This window comes from Heptranchias perlo, unplaced genomic scaffold, assembly GCF_035084215.1.
Source record: "Heptranchias perlo isolate sHepPer1 unplaced genomic scaffold, sHepPer1.hap1 HAP1_SCAFFOLD_866, whole genome shotgun sequence".
NCBI classification, from domain to species: domain Eukaryota; kingdom Metazoa; phylum Chordata; class Chondrichthyes; order Hexanchiformes; family Hexanchidae; genus Heptranchias; species Heptranchias perlo.
In genome coordinates this window covers 35,743-52,876 of record NW_027139903.1, presented here as the reverse complement: position 1 = coordinate 52,876, position 17,134 = coordinate 35,743, and the positions used below count along the sequence as shown (strand labels likewise).

General features: G+C 57.9%; 1 protein-coding gene across 1 annotated transcript in view; it reads right to left on the bottom strand.

Moving 5' to 3' along the window:
* Window positions 1–3,151: 3,151 nt before the first annotated feature.
* Window positions 3,152–17,134, bottom strand: part of LOC137319578 (protein lifeguard 1-like) — a 38,027-nt gene continuing 24,044 nt past the window's right edge. The window contains exons 4-7 of the mRNA XM_067981674.1: window positions 14,732–14,932; window positions 11,010–11,138; window positions 9,818–9,961; window positions 3,152–3,774 (exon numbers count right to left, since the gene is read on the bottom strand). Of these exons, the coding sequence (XP_067837775.1) occupies window positions 3,625–3,774; window positions 9,818–9,961; window positions 11,010–11,138; window positions 14,732–14,932 (624 nt within the window). The 3' untranslated portion in view covers window positions 3,152–3,624. The remainder of the gene's footprint in view (window positions 3,775–9,817; window positions 9,962–11,009; window positions 11,139–14,731; window positions 14,933–17,134) is intronic.

Below are 17,134 nucleotides of genomic sequence, written 5' to 3'. Positions count from 1 at the left end.
ATGGGTGTGTGAGGAGAGAGTGTGAACTGTCCAATGGGTGTGTGAGGAGAGAGAGTGTGTGTGTCCAATGGGTGTGTGAGGAGAGAGAGTGTGTCCAATGGGTGTGTGAGGAGAGAGAGTGTGTGTGTCCAATGGGTGTGTGAGGAGAGAGAGTGTGTCCAATGGGTGTGTGAGGAGAGAGAGTGTGTGTGTCCAATGGGTGTGTGAGGAGAGAGTGTGTGTGTGTCCAATGGGTGTGTGAGGAGAGAGAGTGTGTGTGTCCAATGGGTGTGTGAGGAGAGAGTGTGAACTGTCCAATGGGTGTGTGAGGAGAGAGAGTGTGTGTGTCCAATGGGTGTGTGAGGAGAGAGTGTGAACTGTCCAATGGGTGTGTGAGGAGAGAGTGTGTCCAATGGGTGTGTGAGTGGAGAGTGTGAACTGTCCAATGGGTGTGTGAGTAGAGAGTGTGTCCAATGGGTGTGTGAGGAGAGAGTGTGTCCAATGGGTGTGTGAGGAGGGAGTGTGTCCAATGGGTGTGTGAGTAGAGAGTGTGTCCAATGGGTGTGTGAGGAGAGAGTGTGTCCAATGGGTGTGTGAGTAGAGAGTGTGTCCAATGGGTGTGTGAGGAGAGAGTGTGTCCAATGGGTGTGTGAGGAGAGAGTGTGTCCAATGGGTGTGTGAGGAGGGAGTGTGTCCAATGGGTGCCTATCTCTCTGGAACGTGAGTGTGGACGTCGAGTGTGAACAGCTTGTGCTCTGAGTTGTGATGCAGAATGTCCTGCTCACACTCACCGTCAGGCCTCTTGACTGAGGTATCTGAGAGGTGACCGGGACACGTACCCCAGGGGGAGGGGGAGAGGTGTCCGGGACACGTACCCCAGGGGGAGGGGTGACCGGGACACGTACCCCAGGGGGAGAGGTGTCCGGGACACGTACCCCAGGGGGAGGGGTGACCGGGACACGTTCCCCAGGGGGAGGGGGGAGAGGTGTCCGGGACACGTACCCCAGGGGGAGGGGGGAGAGGTGTCCGGGACACGTACCCCAGGGGGAGGGGGGAGAGGTGTCCGGGACACGTACCCCAGGGGGAGGGGGGAGAGGTGACCGGGACACGTACCCCAGGGGGAGGGGTGACCGGGACACGTACCCCAGGGGGAGGGGTGACCGGGACACGTACCCCAGGGGGAGGGGGAGGGGTGTCCGGGACACGTACCCCAGGGGGAGGGGGAGGGGTGTCCGGGACACGTACCCCAGGGGGATGGGGGGAGGGGTGTCCGGGACACGTACCCCAGGGGGAGGGGGAGGGGTGTCCGGGACACGTACCCCAGGGGGATGGGGGGAGGGGTGTCCGGGACACGTACCCCAGGGGGATGGGGGAGGGGTGTCCGGGACACGTACCCCAGGGGGAGGGGGAGGGGTGTCCGGGACACGTACCCCAGGGGGAGGGGGGGAGGGGTGTCCGGGACACGTACCCCAGGGGGAGGGGGAGGGGTGTCTGGGACACGTACCCCACGGGGAGGGGTGTCCGGGACACGTACCCCAGGGGGAGGGGTGTCCGGGACACGTACCCCAGGGGGAGGGGTGTCCGGGACACGTACCCCAGGGGGAGGGGTGTCCGGGACACGTACCCCAGGGGGAGGGGTGTCCGGGACACGTACCCCAGGGGGAGGGGTGTCCGGGACACGTACCCCAGGGGGAGGGGTGTCCGGGACACGTACCCCAGGGGGAGGGGTGTCCGGGACACGTACCCCAGGGGGAGGGGTGTCCGGGACACGTACCCCACGGGGAGGGGTGTCCGGGACACGTACCCCAGGGGGAGGGGTGTCCGGGACACGTACCCCAGGGGGAGGGGTGTCCGGGACACGTACCCCAGGGGGAGGGGTGTCCGGGACACGTACCCCAGGGGGAGGGGTGTCCGGGACACGTACCCCAGGGGGAGTGGTGACCGGGACACGTACCCTAGGGGGAGGGGTGACCGGGACACGTACCCCAGGGGGAGGGGTGTCCGGGACACGTACCCCAGGGGGAGGGGTGACCGGGACACGTACCCCAGGGGGAGGGGTGACCGGGACACGTACCCCAGGGGGAGGGGGAGGGGGAGGGGGTGTCCGGGACACGTACCCCAGGGGGAGGGCAGGGGTGTCCGGGACACGTACCCCAGGGGGAGGGCAGGGGTGTCCGGGACACGTACCCCAGGGGGAGGGTGAGGGGTGTCCGGGACACGTACCCCAGGGGGAGGGTGAGGGGTGTCCGGGACACGTACCCCAGGGGGAGGGTGAGGGGTGTCCGGGACACGTACCCCAGGGGGAGGGTGAGGGGTGTCCGGGACACGTACCCCAGGGGGAGGGTGAGGGGTGTCCGGGACACGTACCCCAGGGGGAGGGTGAGGGGTGTCCGGGACACGTACCCCAGGGGGAGGGTGAGGGGTGTCCGGGACACGTACCCCAGGGGGAGGGTGAGGGGTGTCCGGGACACGTACCCCATGGGGAGGGTGAGGGGTGTCCGGGACATGTACCCCAGGGGGAGGGGGAGGGGTGTCTGGGACACGTACCCCAGTGGGATGGGGGGAGGGGTGTCGAGGGGCCGATTGGCCTACTCCTGCTCCAATTTCTTATGTTCTTATGTACCCCAGGGGGAGGGCGAGAGGTGTCCGGGACACGTACCCCAGGGGGAGGGTGAGGGGTGTCCGGGACACGTACCCCAGGGGGAGGGTGAGGGGTGTCTGGGACACGTACCCCAGGGGGAGGGTGAGGGGTGTCCGGGACACGTACCCCGGGGGAGGGTGAGGGGTGTCCGGGACACGTACCCCAGGGGGAGGGTGAGGGGTGTCCGGGACACGTACCCCAGGGGGAGGGTGAGGGGTGTCCGGGACACGTACCCCAGGGGGAGGGTGAGGGGTGTCCGGGACACGTACCCCAGGGGGAGGGGGAGGGGTGTCCGGGACACGTACCCCAGGGGGATGGGGGGAGGGGTGTCCGGGACACGTACCCCAGGGGGAGGATGAGAGGTGTCCGGGACACGTACCCCAGGGGGAGGGTGAGGGGTGTCCGGGACACGTACCCCAGGGGGAGGGGGAGTGGTGTCCGGGACACGTACCCCAGGGGGAGGGGGTGCGGGTCTCCAGCGTGTGAGAGGGGGGTTCCCTCGCTTTCAAATAAATCCTTTTCCCCTGTCTGTTTCAGTTATACAAAATACTTTAATATTTTTATTACGAGGGGGCGAGCAAAGTCATCGGAAATTCCCGAAACAGGGAAGGGAGAGACCTGGGAATTAAAAATGGAGCGTGAGGCACGGCCGCAGAGCAGCGTGAAACGGAATCCGAGGGGGAAGGGTTTTCCGTCTTGCAGGTTACGGAGAATCTGTGACTCCCTCGGGAGGGAGGGAGGGAGGGGAGAGAGAGAGAGAATACCATCGGCTTCCCGATTCTCCCCTTCCTCCCGAGCGAGAGACAATACCGCCGGCCGCCCGCCCGAAAACGTTGGGACGGTGGATGATGCCTGTCGTCAGTGCTTTGTTTCACGGTAGCTCCTGCGATGGGACTGCTCCCCTCCCTGCAAATCCCTCCATTCAGAGATGCCTCTTCTCCCCATTCGGCTCTCCTCCTGCCTGCCGCCCCCGCCCAGCTCCCCCCCCCCCCTCTCCCACCCGGCTACTGCCGGCTACCACCAAGGATCATCAGGAGGTACAGGAAGATGTTGATGATGTCGAGGTACAGGATGAGAGCGCCAAAGACGTACTCCTCGGGGGTCAGGCTGAAGCGATGGCGGCCCAGGATCAGCTGGGTGTCGGCGGCCAGGAACTGCAAAGAGAGGAAGACGCAGAGAAACGTTAAGGCAGGTCTGTATCTAACCCCGTGCTGTACCTGCCCTGGGAGTGTTTGACGGGACAGTGTAGAGGGAGCTTTACTCTGTATCTAACCCGTGCTGTACCTGCCCTGGGAGTGTTTGACGGGACAGTGTAGAGGGAGCTTTACTCTGTATCTAACCCTGTACCTGCCCTGGGAGTGTTTGACGGGACAGTGTAGAGGGAGCTTTACTCTGTATCTAACCCGTGCTGTACCTGCCCTGGGAGTGTTTGACGGGACAGTGTAGAGGGAGCTTTACTCTGTATCTAACCCTGTACCTGCCCTGGGAGTGTTTGACGGGACAGTGGAGAGAGAGCTTTACTCTGTATCTAACCTGTGCTGTACCTGCCCTGGGAGTGTTTGATGGGACAGTGTAGAGGGAGCTTTACTCTGTGTCTAACCCCGTGCTGTACCTGCCCTGGGAGTGTTTGACGGGACAGTGTAGAGGGAGCTTTACTCTGTATCTAACCCCGTGCTGTACCTGCCCTGGGAGTGTTTGATGGGACAGTGTAGAGGGAGCTTTACTCTGTGTCCAACCCCGTGCTGTACCTGCCCTGGGAGTGTTTGACGGGACAGTGTAGAGGGAGCTTTACTCTGTATCTAACCCTGTACCTGCCCTGGGAGTGTTTGATGGGACAGTGTAGAGGGAGCTTTACTCTGTATCTAACCCCGTACCTGCCCTGGGAGTGTTTGATGGGACAGTGTAGAGGGAGCTTTACTCTGTATCTAACCCCGTACCTGCCCTGAGAGTGTTTGATGGGACAGTGGAGAGGGAGCTTTACTCTGTATCTAACCCCGTACCTGCCCTGGGAGTGTTTGATGGGACAGTGTAGAGGGAGCTTTACTCTGTATCTAACCCCGTACCTGCCCTGGGAGTGTTTGATGGGACAGTGTAGAGGGAGCTTTACTCTGTATCTAACCCCGTCCCTGCCCTGAGAGTGTTTGATGGGACAGTGTAGAGGGAGCTTTACTCTGTATCTAACCCTGTACCTGCCCTGGGAGTGTTTGATGGGACAGTGTAGAGGGAGCTTTACTCTGTATCTAACCCTGTACCTGCCCTGGGAGTGTTTGATGGGACAGTGTAGAGGGAGCTTTACTCCGTATCTAACCCGTGCTGTACCTGCCCTGGGAGTGTTTGACGGGACAGTGTAGAGGGAGCTTTACTCTGTATCTAACCCTGTACCTGCCCTGGGAGTGTTTGATGGGACAGTGTAGAGGGAGCTTTACTCTGTATCTAACCCTGTACCTGCCCTGGGAGTGTTTGATGGGACAGTGTAGAGGGAGCTTTACTCCGTATCTAACCCGTGCTGTACCTGCCCTGGGAGTGTTTGACGGGACAGTGTAGAGGGAGCTTTACTCTGTATCTAACCCTGTACCTGCCCTGGGAGTGTTTGATGGGACAGTGTAGAGGGAGCTTTACTCCGTATCTAACCCGTGCTGTACCTGCCCTGGGAGTGTTTGATGGGACAGTGTAGAGGGAGCTTTACTCTGTATCTAACCCTGTACCTGCCCTGGGAGTGTTTGATGGGACAGTGTAGAGGGAGCTTTACTCTGTATCTAACCCTGTACCTGTCCTGGGAGTGTTTGATGGGACAGTGTAGAGGGAGCTTTACTCTGTATCTAACCCTGTACCTGCCCCAGGAGTGTTTGATGGGACAGTGTCGAGGGAGCTTTACTCTGTATCTAACCCTGTACCTGCCCTGGGAGTGTTTGATGGGACAGTGTAGAGGGAGCTTTACTCTGTATCTAACCCTGTACCTGCCCTGGGAGTGTTTGATGGGACAGTGTAGAGGGAGCTTTACTCTGTATCTAACCCTGTACCTGCCCTGGGAGTGTTTGATGGGACAGTGTAGAGGGAGCTTTACTCTGTATCTAACCCTGTACCTGCCCTGGGAGTGTTTGACGGGACAGTGTAGAGGGAGCTTTACTCTGTATCTAACCCTGTACCTGCCCTGGGAGTGTTTGATGGGACAGTGTAGAGGGAGCTTTACTCTGTATCTAACCCTGTACCTGCCCTGGGAGTGTTTGATGGGACAGTGTAGAGGGAGCTTTACTCTGTATCTAACCCTGTACCTGCCCCAGGAGTGTTTGATGGGACAGTGTAGAGGGAGCTTTACTCTGTATCTAACCCTGTACCTGCCCTGGGAGTGTTTGACGGGACAGTGTAGAGGGAGCTTTACTCTGTATCTAACCCTGTACCTGCCCCAGGAGTGTTTGATGGGACAGTGTAGAGGGAGCTTTACTCTGTATCTAACCCTGTACCTGCCCTGGGAGTGTTTGACGGGACAGTGTAGAGGGAGCTTTACTCTGTATCTAACCCTGTACCTGCCCCAGGAGTGTTTGATGGGACAGTGTAGAGGGAGCTTTACTCTGTATCTAACCCTGTACCTGCCCTGGGAGTGTTTGATGGGACAGTGTAGAGGGAGCTTTACTCTGTATCTAACCCTGCACCTGCCCTGGGAGTGTTTGATGGGACAGTGTAGAGGGAGCTTTACTCTGTATCTAACCCTGTACCTGCCCTGGGAGTGTTTGATGGGACAGTGTAGAGGGAGCTTCACTCTGTATCTAACCCTGTACCTGCCCTGGGAGTGTTTGACGGGACAGTGTAGAGGGAGCTTTACTCTGTATCTAACCCTGTACCTGTCCTGGGAGTGTTTGACGGGACAGTGTAGAGGGAGCTTTACTCTGTATCTAACCCTGTACCTGCCCTGGGAGTGTTTGACGGGACAGTGTAGAGGGAGCTTCACTCTGTATCTAACCCTGTACCTGCCCTGGGAGTGTTAGACGGGACGGTGTAGAGTGAGCTTTACTCTGTATCTAACTGTGTGACCCGATCCTCCCCCACCCAACCTCCTCACATTTCCCAGCAGGAGTCACTCAATGGTGATGAGGAATTTGCTGATTATTCCCCCCCCCCCCCAACCCAGGGGGCGGTGAGGCCCTTATTGTAACCCCCCCGCCCCCTGGCCTGGCGTCCAACTGGGGATTTCCCTGCTCTTGGGTGGCTCAGTCCCGCACTCACCCACTGGTCCATCACGGGAGTTTCTGCCTTCTACATCTCTTCCGCAGACTGGGGCGGTGAGAGCAGGATGGGGAGAGAGAGAGGGTGGGCGTACTTACAACGGAGAAGAGCAGGGCTCCGAGGACGGAGAGAGAGGGTGGGCGTACTTACAACGGAGAAGAGCAGGGCTCCGAGGACGGAGAGAGAGAGGGTGGGCGTACTTACGACGGAGAAGAGCAGGGCTCCGAGGACGGAGAGAGAGGGTGGGCGTACTTACAACGGAGAAGAGCAGGGCTCCGAGGACGGAGAGAGAGAGGGTGGGCGTACTTACGACGGAGAAGAGCAGGGCTCCGAGGATGAGGAGAGAGAGAGGGTGGGCGTACTTACGACGGAGAAGAGCAGGGCTCCGAGGACGGAGAGAGAGAGGGTGGGCGTACTTACAACGGAGAAGAGCAGGGCTCCGAGGATGAGGAGAGAGAGAGGGTTGGGCGTACTTACGACGGAGAAGAGCAGGGCTCCGAGGACGGAGAGAGAGAGGGTGGGCGTACTTACGACGGAGAAGAGCAGGGCTCCGAGGATGAGGAGAGAGAGAGGGTTGGGCGTACTTACGACGGAGAAGAGCAGAGCTCCGAGGACGGAGAGAGAGAGGGTGGGCGTACTTACAACGGAGAAGAGCAGGGCTCCGAGGACGGAGAGAGAGAGGGTGGGCGTACTTACGACGGAGAAGAGCAGGGCTCCGAGGACGGAGAGAGAGGGTGGGCGTACTTACGACGGAGAAGAGCAGGGCTCCGAGGACGGAGAGAGAGAGAGGGTTGGGCGTACTTACAACGGAGAAGAGCAGGGCTCCGAGGACGGAGAGAGAGGGTGGGCGTACTTACGACGGAGAAGAGCAGGGCTCCGAGGACGGAGAGAGAGAGGGTGGGCGTACTTACGACAGAGAAGAGCAGGGCTCCAAGGACGGAGAGAGAGAGGGTGGGCGTACTTACGACGGAGAAGAGCAGGGCTCCGAGGACGGAGAGAGAGAGGGTGGGCGTACTTACGACGGAGAAGAGCAGGGCTCCGAGGATGAGGAGAGAGAGAGGGTTGGGCGTACTTACAACGGAGAAGAGCAGGGCTCCGAGGACGGAGAGAGAGAGGGTGGGCGTACTTACAACGGAGAAGAGCAGGGCTCCGAGGACGGAGAGAGAGATGGTGGGCGTACTCACGACGGAGAAAAGCAGGGCTCCGAGGATGAGGAGAGAGAGAGGGTGGGCGTACTTACGACGGAGAAGAGCAGGGCTCCGAGGACGGAGAGAGAGGGTGGGCGTACTTACGACGGAGAAGAGCAGGGCTCCGAGGACGGAGAGAGAGAGGGTGGGCGTACTTACGACGGAGAAGAGCAGGGCTCCGAGGACGGAGAGAGAGAGGGTGGGCGTACTTACGACAGAGAAGAGCAGGGCTCCGAGGATGAGGAGAGAGAGAGGGTGGGCGTACTTACGACGGAGAAGAGCAGGGCTCCGAGGACGGAGAGAGAGAGGGTGGGCGTACTTACAACGGAGAAGAGCAGGGCTCCGAGGACGGAGAGAGAGAGGGTGGGCGTACTTACGACGGAGAAGAGCAGGGCTCCGAGGACGGAGAGAGAGAGGGTGGGCGTACTTACGACGGAGAAGAGCAGGGCTCCGAGGATGAGGAGAGAGAGAGGGTGGGCGTACTTACGACGGAGAAGAGCAGGGCTCCGAGGACGGAGAGAGAGAGGGTGGGCGTACTTACGACGGAGAAGAGCAGGGCTCCGAGGATGAGGAGAGGGTGGGCGTACTTACAACGGAGAAGAGCAGGGCTCCGAGGACGGAGAGAGAGAGGGTGGGCGTACTTACAACGGAGAAGAACAGGACTCCGAGGACGGAGAGAGAGAGGGTGGGCGTACTTACGACGGAGAAGAGCAGGGCTCCGAGGATGAGGAGAGAGAGAGGGTTGGGCGTACTTACAACGGAGAAGAGCAGGGCTCCGAGGACGGAGAGAGAGAGGGTGGGCGTACTTAGGACGGAGAAGAGCAGGGCTCCGAGGACGGAGAGAGAGGGTGGGCGTACTTACAACGGAGAAGAGCAGGGCTCCGAGGATGAGGAGAGAGAGGGTTGGGCGTACTTACAACGGAGAAGAGCAGGGCTCCGAGGACGGAGAGAGAGAGGGTGGGCGTACTTACGACGGAGAAGAGCAGGGCTCCGAGGATGAGGAGAGAGAGAGGGTTGGGCGTACTTACAACGGAGAAGAGCAGGGCTCCGAGGACGGAGAGAGAGAGGGTGGGCGTACTTACGACGGAGAAGAGCAGGGCTCCGAGGACGGAGAGAGAGAGGGTGGGCGTACTTACGACGGAGAAGAGCAGGGCTCCGAGGACGGAGAGAGAGAGGGTGGGCGTACTTACGACGGAGAAGAGCAGGGCTCCGAGGATGAGGAGAGAGAGAGGGTGGGCGTACTTACGACAGAGAAGAGCAGGGCTCCGAGGACGGAGAGAGAGAGGGTGGGCGTACTTACGACGGAGAAGAGCAGGGCTCCGAGGATGAGGAGAGAGAGGGTTGGGCGTACTTACGACGGAGAAGACCAGGGCTCCGAGGACGGAGAGAGAGAGGGTGGGCGTACTTACGACAGAGAAGAGCAGGGCTCCGAGGACGGAGAGAGAGAGGGTGGGCGTACTTACGACAGAGAAGAGCAGGGCTCCGAGGACGGAGAGAGAGAGGGTGGGCGTACTTACGACAGAGAAGAGCAGGGCTCCGAGGATGAGGAGAGAGAGAGAGGGTGGGCGTACTTACGACGGAGAAGAGCAGGGCTCCGAGGACGGAGAGAGAGAGGGTGGGCGTACTTACGACAGAGAAGAGCAGGGCTCCGAGGACGGAGAGAGAGAGGGTGGGCGTACTTACGATGGAGAAGAGCAGGGCTCCGAGGACGGAGAGAGAGAGGGTGGGCGTACTTACGACGGAGAAGAGCAGGGCTCCGAGGATGGAGAGAGAGGGTGGGCGTACTTACGACGGAGAAGAGCAGGGCTCCGAGGGAACCGTAGACGATCTGCAGAATGTGGTTGTAGAAGAAGATGCAGAAAAAGCCAAACATGATGAGAACGGTGGAGAGGACCAGGAGGAAGCCGTAACAGTACGTGAAATCCAGCCGGGTCTGGGGGGAGAGAGAGAGAGTGGGGGTGAGGGTCATGTGAGACGTCACCCAGCAGAAGTGATGTACAATCCTCTCTCAGACACAGACACACACACACACACACAACGCAGACGGACACACACACACACACCCGCACACGGGGACACATGCACGCCCCTCAATGGAGAACGAGTCCCAGAGAGTGACTGAGAGCAGCCATTGCCCTCAATGGAGGACGAGTCCCCGGAGAGAGTGACTGAGAACAGCCATTACCCCCAATAGAGGACGAGTCCCCGGAGAGTGACTGAGAGCAGCCGTTACCCTCAATGGAGGACGAGTCCCCGGAGAGTGACTGAGAACAGCCGTTACCCTCAATGGAGGATGAGTCCCCGGAGAAGAGTGACTGAGAGCAGCCATTACCCTCAATGGAGGACGAGTCCCCAGAGAGTGACTGAGAACAGCCATTACCCCCAATAGAGGACGAGTCCCCGGAGAGTGACTGAGAGCAGCCGTTACCCTCAATGGAGGACGAGTCCCCGGAGAGTGACTGAGAGCAGCCGTTACCCTCAATGGAGGACGAGTCCCTGGAGAGAGGACTGAGAGCAGCCGTTACCCCCAATGGAGGACGAGTCCCTGGAGAGAGGACTGAGAGCAGCCGTTACTCCCAATGGAGGACGAGTCCCTGGAGAGAGGACTGAGAGCAGCCGTTACCCCCAATGGAGGACGAGTCCCCGGAGAGAGGACTGAGAGCAGCCGTTACCCCCAATGGAGGACGAGTCCCTAGCCCTCTGTCCCTCGCACTCGTTGGTGACGTGAACCATTCTCCCCATTCCCACTGGAGAAGAGGCCGCAGTGACTCCAGCCGTTCGCAGAACAGAGACGGGGGAGCGTGCGACTCTCCCCCCTACTCCCGACCCTAGCGGGAGGAGATTACACAGCCGCAATCACCTCCTACCGTCCCCCCACTCCTCGTTCCCCCCCTTCCCCCCACCGTCCCTCCCCCAACTGTACAAGCTCTCTCGGTGGGGGGGAGAGAGGAGACTTGAGCGGGCAGGGCGCTCTCGCTCACCTGGCTGGCGAAGAGGATGATGGCGAAGCAGACAGCCACCGTGCTCCCCAGAGCGATCATGACCGAGGAGGTCTCGTAGAAGGAGGCCACCGTCCCGACCATGTAGGAGAGGCTGAGCGTCAGTAGAGCCTGTGGAGAGATGGTGTGGAGAGAAGGTCACTCGGATCCGCGGGGAGACTCAACGGCTGCCGCACACGTCGCGATGGCTCGACGGGGCATTGCAAATCTCACTCCCCCGCCCCGCCCCACTGCCCCAAGCCTGCCGTGCCCGCCGCTCGAGTTGCCAGGGCCACCCCGCCGAAACTCGCATCGCACGCCTCTGCCACCCAGCCGGCATCGACCCCTCCCCCTCGTCCCAAATCCGAGGGTAGGGGTGGTCAGCGCACGAGAGGGAGGCGTCCGCTCGTCGCCTGTGCTGCTCCTCCGGGGCTGTGGGGGGCGGGGGCGGGGGTCTGCCTCGAGGAGGGTCAGGAATGGCAGAATGTTGCCACCCCGTTGGGGGGGGAACGGTGGGGGGAGCTCGGATTCTTTACATAGAATTTTACAGCACAGAAACAGGCCATTCGGCCCACCTGCTCCGTGCTGGTGTTTATGCTCCACACGAGCCTCCTCCCTCCCTACTTCATCTCACCCTCTCAGCATCTCCTTCTATTCCTTTCTCCCTCATGTGTTTATTGAGCTTCCCCTTAAATCCATCTACACTATTCACCTCAACTACTCCTTGTGGGAGCGAGTTCCACATTCTCACCGCTCTCTGGGTGAAGAAGTTTCTCCTGAATTCCCGATTGGATTTATTAGTGACTATCTTATATTGATGTCCCTCTAGCTCTGGTCTCCCCCCCAAACAAGTGGACACATCTTCTCTACATCTACCCTATCGAACCCTTTCGTTATCTTAAAGACCTCGATCAGGTCACCCCCTCAGTCTTCTCTTTTCTAGAGATAGGAGCCCCAGTCTGTTTTAATCTCCCAGTCGGGGAACACTTCAGCAGTCAAGGACATTCAGCCACCGACCTTCGGGTAAGCATACTCCAAGGCGGCCTTCGAGACACACGACAACGCAAAATCGTCGAGCAGAAATTGATAGCCAAGTTCCGCACCCATGAGGACGGCCTCAACCGGGATCTTGGGTTCATGTCATGCTACACCAGCGAACAAAAGTTATCTGTTTTTAATATAACGGGTCATTTGCTGACTTTCTCTTCCTTCCGGATGTTTCTGCCTCTCTCTGTTTTTTTGGTGTTTGTATATTCGGTGGCCCTGTAGGTAACACCTCTCTGTCTGAACACTCTGATTGCCTTGGCAACGGGCAGTTGGAATGATTATCTGTAATCACCAGGTATTGTTCTGTGATTCATAAATGCGAAGGGTTCGAGGATTTCATTTCCACAACATTCACCTGAGGAAGGAGGAAGCCTATAAACTTGGACTATAGGAGGACTATAACTTGGTGTTGTAAGATTGTTTACAATTAATCTTTCCTGATAGTTGTAAGCTCTCAGTCCTGGTCTCATCCTTGTGAATCGTGTTTGCCCCTTTCTCCGGGGCCTCTGCCCCGAAAAGTTCAATGGGGGTGGAATCGGTATTTAGGTGTTGGCGCAAAAAGTGGGCAGCCCTGCTCTACCCCAAGGGGGCAAGGAGAAAAAGCAGACTATTAGCTGCCGCCCCGTACTTGCGAGACCAATTTCAGCGTCCACCCACCCTCCCCCCACCCCCCCCCAAACCAATCTCTTCTTACACGCAAAATGGCGACTGGCGTCTCTCTCTGTCGCTGCCTCTCTTGACAGCTCTGCAGTCGATCGTCTTTGGGACACAGGCGTTAGACCCGCCCGCCCCCCCCCCCCCCTCCTCCGATCCCGCGTTCTTCCCCCGCCCGCCCTCCTTCCGTCCGACTCATAGAACCCTACAGCGCAGAAGGAGGCCATTCGGCCCATCGTGCCTGTGCCGGCCCTTTGAAAGAGCTGTCCGATTAGTCCCACTGCCCCCCTGCTCTTTCTTCGTAGCCCTGCAACTTTTCCTTTTCAAGTATTTATCCAGTTCCCCTTTTGAAAGTTACGATTGAATCCGCCTTTCAGGCAGTGCATTCCCGATCGTAACAGCTCGCAGTGCAAAACTACATTCTCCTCATCTTCCCCCGCCCCCCCCTCTGGTTCTTGTGCCGATTATCTTAAATCTGTGCCCTCTGGTTACCTATCCACCTGCTTGTGGAATCAGGACACCGGGGAAAACTCCCCAACTTTTACGGCCACCTGAGAGGGCAGATGGGGACTCAGTTTAAAGTCTCGCGCGAAAGACGGCACCTCCGACAGTGTCGCACTCCCTCAGCACTGGCACCGGGAGTGTCGGCCTCTGGATTATGCGCTCAAGCCTTTGGAGTGGGGGCTCGAACCCACGACTGTCTGACTCCCCAACAACAAGAACCTGCATTTATATAGTGCCTTTAACGTAAGCCCAAGACGCTTTGCAGGAGCGTACATCAAACAAAATTTGACACCGAGCCACACAAGGAGATATTCGGACAGGTGACCAAAAGCTTGGTCAAAGAGGTAGGTTTCAAGGAGCGTCTTGAAGGAGGAGAGAGAGAGGCGGAGAGGCTTAGGGAGGGAATTCCAGAGCTTAGGACCCAGGCAGCTGAAGGCACGGCCGCCAATGGCGGGGCGAAGGAAATGGGGGACGTGCAAGAGGCCAGAATTGGAGGAGCGCAGAGATGTGGGAGGGCTGGAGGAGGTTACGGAGATCAGGGAGGGGGGGGGGGGGGGGAACGAGGCCGTGGAGGGATTTGAAAACGAGGACGTGCATTTTAAATTCGGGGCGTTGCCGGACCGGGAGCCAGTGTACAAGCGCAGGCGGCAACGGGTGAGCGGGACGTGGTGCGAGTTAGGATAAGGGGCAGCAGAGTTTTGGATGAGCTGAAGTTTACGGAGGGTTGGAGGCCGGCCAGGAGAGCGTTGGAATAGTCGAGTCTGGAGGTAACAAAGGATGAGGCGAGAGTGAGACCAATTAAGAACATAAGAAGAAATAGCAGCAGGAGTAGGCCATTCGGCCCCTCGAGCCTCCTCCGCCATTCAATCAGATCATGGCTGATCTTCGACCTCAACTCCACTTTCCCGCCCGATCCCCATATCCCTCGATTCCCCTCGAGTCCAGAAATCTATCGATCTCAGTCTTGAATATACTCAATGACTGAGCATCCACAGCCCTCTGGGGTAGAGAATTCCAAAGATTCACAACCCTCTGAGTGAAGAAATTCCTCCTCATCTCAGTCCGAAATAGCCGACCCCTTATCCTGAGACTATGCCCCCTAGTTCTAGACTCTCCAGCCAGGGGAAACAGCCTCTCAGCATCTACCCTGTCGAGCCCCCTCAGAATCTTGTATGTTTCAATGAGATCACCTCTCATTCTTCTAAACTCCAGAGAGTATCGGCCCATTCCACTCAATCTCTCCTCATAGGACAACCCTCTCATCCCAGGAATCAATCTAACGAACCTTCATTGCACCGCCTCTAAGGCAAGTATAGATAAGGGGTCCAAAACTGTACGCAGTACTCCAGGTGAGGTCTCACCAAAGCCCTGTACAATTGCAGCAAGACTTCCTTACTCTTGTACTCCAACCCCCTTGCGATAAAGGCCAACGTGCCATGACTGAGCCACGGCTGACAGGTATTTTGTACATAATCGACGACGGAGTCTCTGCAGGCTGACCCTGCAATGGCTCTGCTCACCAGACAGATGAAATTCCACGGGTGCCTCCGTCTGACATCCCCGCAGCAGTTCAGGACGATCAGGAAGAAGATGAAGATGCCAAACGATGAGTAGTAAAGTGCAGGCGTCTTCCCGACGTACAGTCTGACGTCAGCAGAGAAGGTGAAGACACAGACCAGCCCGAAGGTGAAGAGCAGCTGCATCCCGAGGACCACGAACACCTGGGGAGCCCAACACAGTCAGCAGGGTGAGGAACTGCACAACGAGAGTCCCATCAAACACTCCCAGGGCTAGATACAGAGTAAAGCTCCCTCTACACTGTCCCGTCAAACACTCCCAGGGCAGGTACAGGGTTAGATACAGAGTAAAGCTCCCTCTGCACTGTCCCATCAAACACTCCCAGGGCAGGTACAGGGTTAGATACAGAGTAAAGCTCCCTCTACACCGTCCCATCAAACACTCCCAGGGCAGGTACAGGGTTAGATACAGAGTAAAGCTCCCTCTACACTGTCCCATCAAACACTCCCAGGGCAGGTACAGGGTTAGATACAGAGTAAAGCTCCCTCTACACTGCCCCATCAAACACTCCCAGGGCAGGTACAGGGTTAGATACAGAGTAAAGCTCCCTCTACACTGCCCCATCAAACACTCCCAGGGCAGGTACAGGGTTAGATACAGAGTAAAGCTCCCTCTACACTGTCCCATCAAACACTCCCAGGGCAGGTACAGGGTTAGATACAGAGTAAAGCTCCCTCTACATTGCCCCGTCAAACACTCCCAGGGCAGGGACAGCACGGGTTAGATACAGAGTAAAGCTCCCTCTACACTGTCCCATCAAACACTCCCAGGGCAGGTACAGGGTTAGATACAGAGTAAAGCTCCCTCTGCACTGTCCCATCAAACACTCCCAGGGCAGGTACAGGGTTAGATACAGAGTAAAGCTCCCTCTACACCGTCCCATCAAACACTCCCAGGGCAGGTACAGCACGGGTTAGATACAGAGTAAAGCTCCCTCTGCACTGTCCCATCAGACACTCCCAGGGCAGGTACAGGGTTAGATACAGAGTAAAGCTCCCCCTACACTGTCCCATCAAACACTCCCAGGGCAGGGACAGCACGGGGTTAGATACAGAGTAAAGCTCCCTCTACACTGCCCCATCAAACACTCCCAGGGCAGGTACAGGGTTAGATACAGAGTAAAGCTCCCTCTACACTGCCCCATCAAACACTCCCAGGGCAGGTACAGGGTTAGATACAGAGTAAAGCTCCCTCTACACTGTCCCATCAAACACTCCCAGGGCAGGTACAGGGTTAGATACAGAGTAAAGCTCCCTCTACACTGCCCCGTCAAACACTCCCAGGGCAGGGACAGCACGGGTTAGATACAGAGTAAAGCTCCCTCTACACTGTCCCATCAAACACTCCCAGGGCAGGTACAGGGTTAGATACAGAGTAAAGCTCCCTCTACACTGTCCCATCAAACACTCCCAGGGCAGGTACAGGGTTAGATACAGAGTAAAGCTCCCTCTACACCGTCCCATCAAACACTCCCAGGGCAGGTACAGGGTTAGATACAGAGTAAAGCTCCCTCTACACTGTCCCGTCAAACACTCCCAGGGCAGGTACAGGGTTAGATACAGAGTAAAGCTCCCTCTACACCGTCCCATCAAACACTCCCAGGGCAGGTACAGGGTTAGATACAGAGTAAAGCTCCCTCTACACCGTCCCATCAAACACTCCCAGGGCAGGTACAGGGTTAGATACAGAGTAAAGCTCCCTCTACACTGTCCCATCAAACACTCCCAGGGCAGGTACAGGGTTAGATACAGAGTAAAGCTCCCTCTACACTGCCCCATCAAACACTCCCAGGGCAGGGACAGCACGGGTTAGATACAGAGTAAAGCTCCCTCTACACTGTCCCATCAAACACTCCCAGGGCAGGTACAGGGTAAGATACAGAGTAAAGCTCCCTCTGCACTGTCCCATCAAACACTCCCAGGGCAGGTACAGGGTTAGATACAGAGTAAAGCTCCCTCTACACCGTCCCATCAAACACTCCCAGGGCAGGTACAGCACGGGTTAGATACAGAGTAAAGCTCCCTCTGCACTGTCCCATCAGACACTCCCAGGGCAGGTACAGGGTTAGATACAGAGTAAAGCTCCCCCTACACTGTCCCATCAAACACTCCCAGGGCAGGTACAGCACGGGGTTAGATACAGAGTAAAGCTCCCTCTACACTGCCCCATCAAACACTCCCAGGGCAGGTACAGGGTTAGATACAGAGTAAAGCTCCCTCTACACTGCCCCATCAAACACTCCCAGGGCAGGTACAGGGTTAGATACAGAGTAAAGCTCCCTCTACACTGTCCCATCAAACACTCCCAGGGCAGGTACAGGGTTAGATACAGAGTAAAGCTCCCTC